General features: G+C 43.5%; 1 protein-coding gene across 1 annotated transcript; it reads left to right on the plus strand.

Annotated features, from left to right (window-relative positions):
• The first annotated feature begins 498 nt into the window (after positions 1-498).
• On the plus strand, positions 499-1,248 carry LOC133386883 (uncharacterized). Its single transcript, XM_061630654.1, has 2 exons — positions 499-1,029; positions 1,126-1,248. The coding sequence occupies exons 1-2, from the start codon at positions 499-501 to the stop codon at positions 1,246-1,248; spliced, it is 654 nt and encodes a 217-aa protein (XP_061486638.1).
• The last annotated feature ends 775 nt before the right edge of the window (positions 1,249-2,023 follow it).

The following is a 2,023-nucleotide window of genomic DNA, read 5'->3' on the forward strand; positions in this document are numbered from 1 at the left end:
CATGGAGGTATGAAGGACTTTATCTTAACACTAGCCAAATTAATGGCCCCAGTACTCAAAGTGTTTAGAGTAGTATAGAAAGACCACCTGCTGTCGAAATGACTGGTGATAACCTCTGCCCCCTGCCCCTCCCCCTCTCCCCTCCCTTCCCCCTTCCCCTCTCCCCAACCTTCCCCTTCCCTTCCCCCTCCCCCTCTCTTCCCCCTCCTCCCTTTGGAAATGGACCCTGAAGGGGTCCATTTCCATCCCTCCCCTCCAGATGGACCCATGGTTGCTATGGCAACCACCAGCCCAAGGATTTGAACCAATCAGGAAAGGGGGGCAGTCAGAGCAGGCATTTTGCATGCCCAGGCATGTTCTATGCCTTGAACACATCCCCCAGCCAGTATTGCATGCCCAGGCTTGTTCTGAGCTTTGAACACAATCTGAGTTTTGAACATGGAAGCAGCCAGCACTCCTAAGAGTCCTGAGGAATTAACCAACCAGCCAACTGTAGACATGGAAGCAGCCTGCACTTCTAAGAGTCCTGAGGAATTAACCAACCAGCCAACTGTAGACATGGAAGCAGCCAGCACTCCTAAGAGTCCTGTGGAATTAACCAAGCAGGCAGCATATGGTCTAGTAGGATTGTCCTATCTTTCAGCACCATTTAAACTGCATTCAAAGAGGTCTTTAAAGCCTAGGAGATTATCATTTCCAGCAGCAGATATGAAAACTGAGTGTGGAAAGAAAGAGCTTGGGCAGTTCGGGAAAAAAGGCTCTGTTTCAGCAAGGAGCTTACTGGTGGCTGTGTTTACAGCCGGACAAGATCCAGACCCTGAAACCACATTTCTGGCAAATTCTAGTGAACTCTTAGAGTGTGATTGCGGGTGTAATATGAAGATGCAGTTCCTAAAAGCCGAAGAACTCATGAAACCTGTAGAGTTTGTGGAGGGTGGTGTCCTTTTTCGGCCCTCGGAGGAAATGGATGATAAAGAAAATGTGCTGCCAGAAGAATTAATTGAAGACATGGAGCATGGGGGACCCCAGGTAAGTGTTTCTGAGTAGTGTTTTAATAGCGCGTTGTTTTCCAGTATGCTGCAACCTCAATGCTAAAAAAGTGCCTTTTTGTTTTGTTTTCTACAGGAAGATGTGCAGCCTGATGGTGATTATGACAATCCACACATCAAGAGTTCACCGACTGTTAATATTTGCTGCATTTCACATGTCCTCAGCCTGAACCCTGAAAGCAGGTTTTTGTACCAATAAAAATAGTTTGTTTTAATACTGTGTCCATACTTGTATCTATCAGCAATATGGATGAGCATGAAGAAATTCTAAAAAACATATATTACTCACCTGGGGAGGTTGGGAGCTTTGGGGGCATGAATCCTCTATTTCAGGAGGCAAAAAAGCAGAGTAATACACTAAGAAGGAAACATGTTCTGACATGGCTTTCAGACCAGGATGCTTACACGCTGTATAAACCGGGCAGAATCCTTTTTAAAAGAAACAAGACTATTGTGTCGGATATTGATGCCCAATGGCAGGCTGACTTAGTAGATATGCAACAATTTTCTAAGCACAACAAGAACTATAGGTACATTTTAACAGTCATAGATATTCTGTCTAAGTATGCATGGGTGTTGCCTTTAAAAGACAAGACAGGCAAATCAGTCTCTAAGGCTTTAATGTTATATTCAGTCAGAGTGGAAGAAAGCCCAGAAAGCTCCAAACGGATCGTAGCAAAGAATTTCTAAACAGAGTCGTAAGCTGTTTGTTAAAACAGCATGGAGTTCACCACTTTGTCACCAATAATGAAGTAAAAGCAGCTTTCATTGAAAGATTTAACAGAACTTTGAACTAAAAAATGTGGAGGTATTTTACAGCTAACAATACCTATAGTTATATTGATGTCCTGCCACAACTCGTAAAAAGTTATAATCACAGCTTTCACAGAACTATCAGAGCGAGACCGGTTGATATTAGCCATTCTAATGCCTTGTCAGTATGGAAAACAATGTATGGAGATTGCTTTTACAGA

This window comes from Rhineura floridana, chromosome 6 (genome assembly GCF_030035675.1).
Source record: "Rhineura floridana isolate rRhiFlo1 chromosome 6, rRhiFlo1.hap2, whole genome shotgun sequence".
NCBI lineage: Eukaryota > Metazoa > Chordata > Lepidosauria > Squamata > Rhineuridae > Rhineura > Rhineura floridana.

Coding starts and splice junctions, on each gene's coding strand:
- LOC133386883 (XM_061630654.1), top strand. CDS start 499: ATGGAAGCAGCCTGCACTTCTAAGAGTCCTGAGGAATTAACCAACCAG. Junction 1,030..1,125: donor TGGAGCATGGGGGACCCCAG/GTAAGTGTTTCT, acceptor TGTTTTCTACAG/GAAGATGTGCAGCCTGATGG.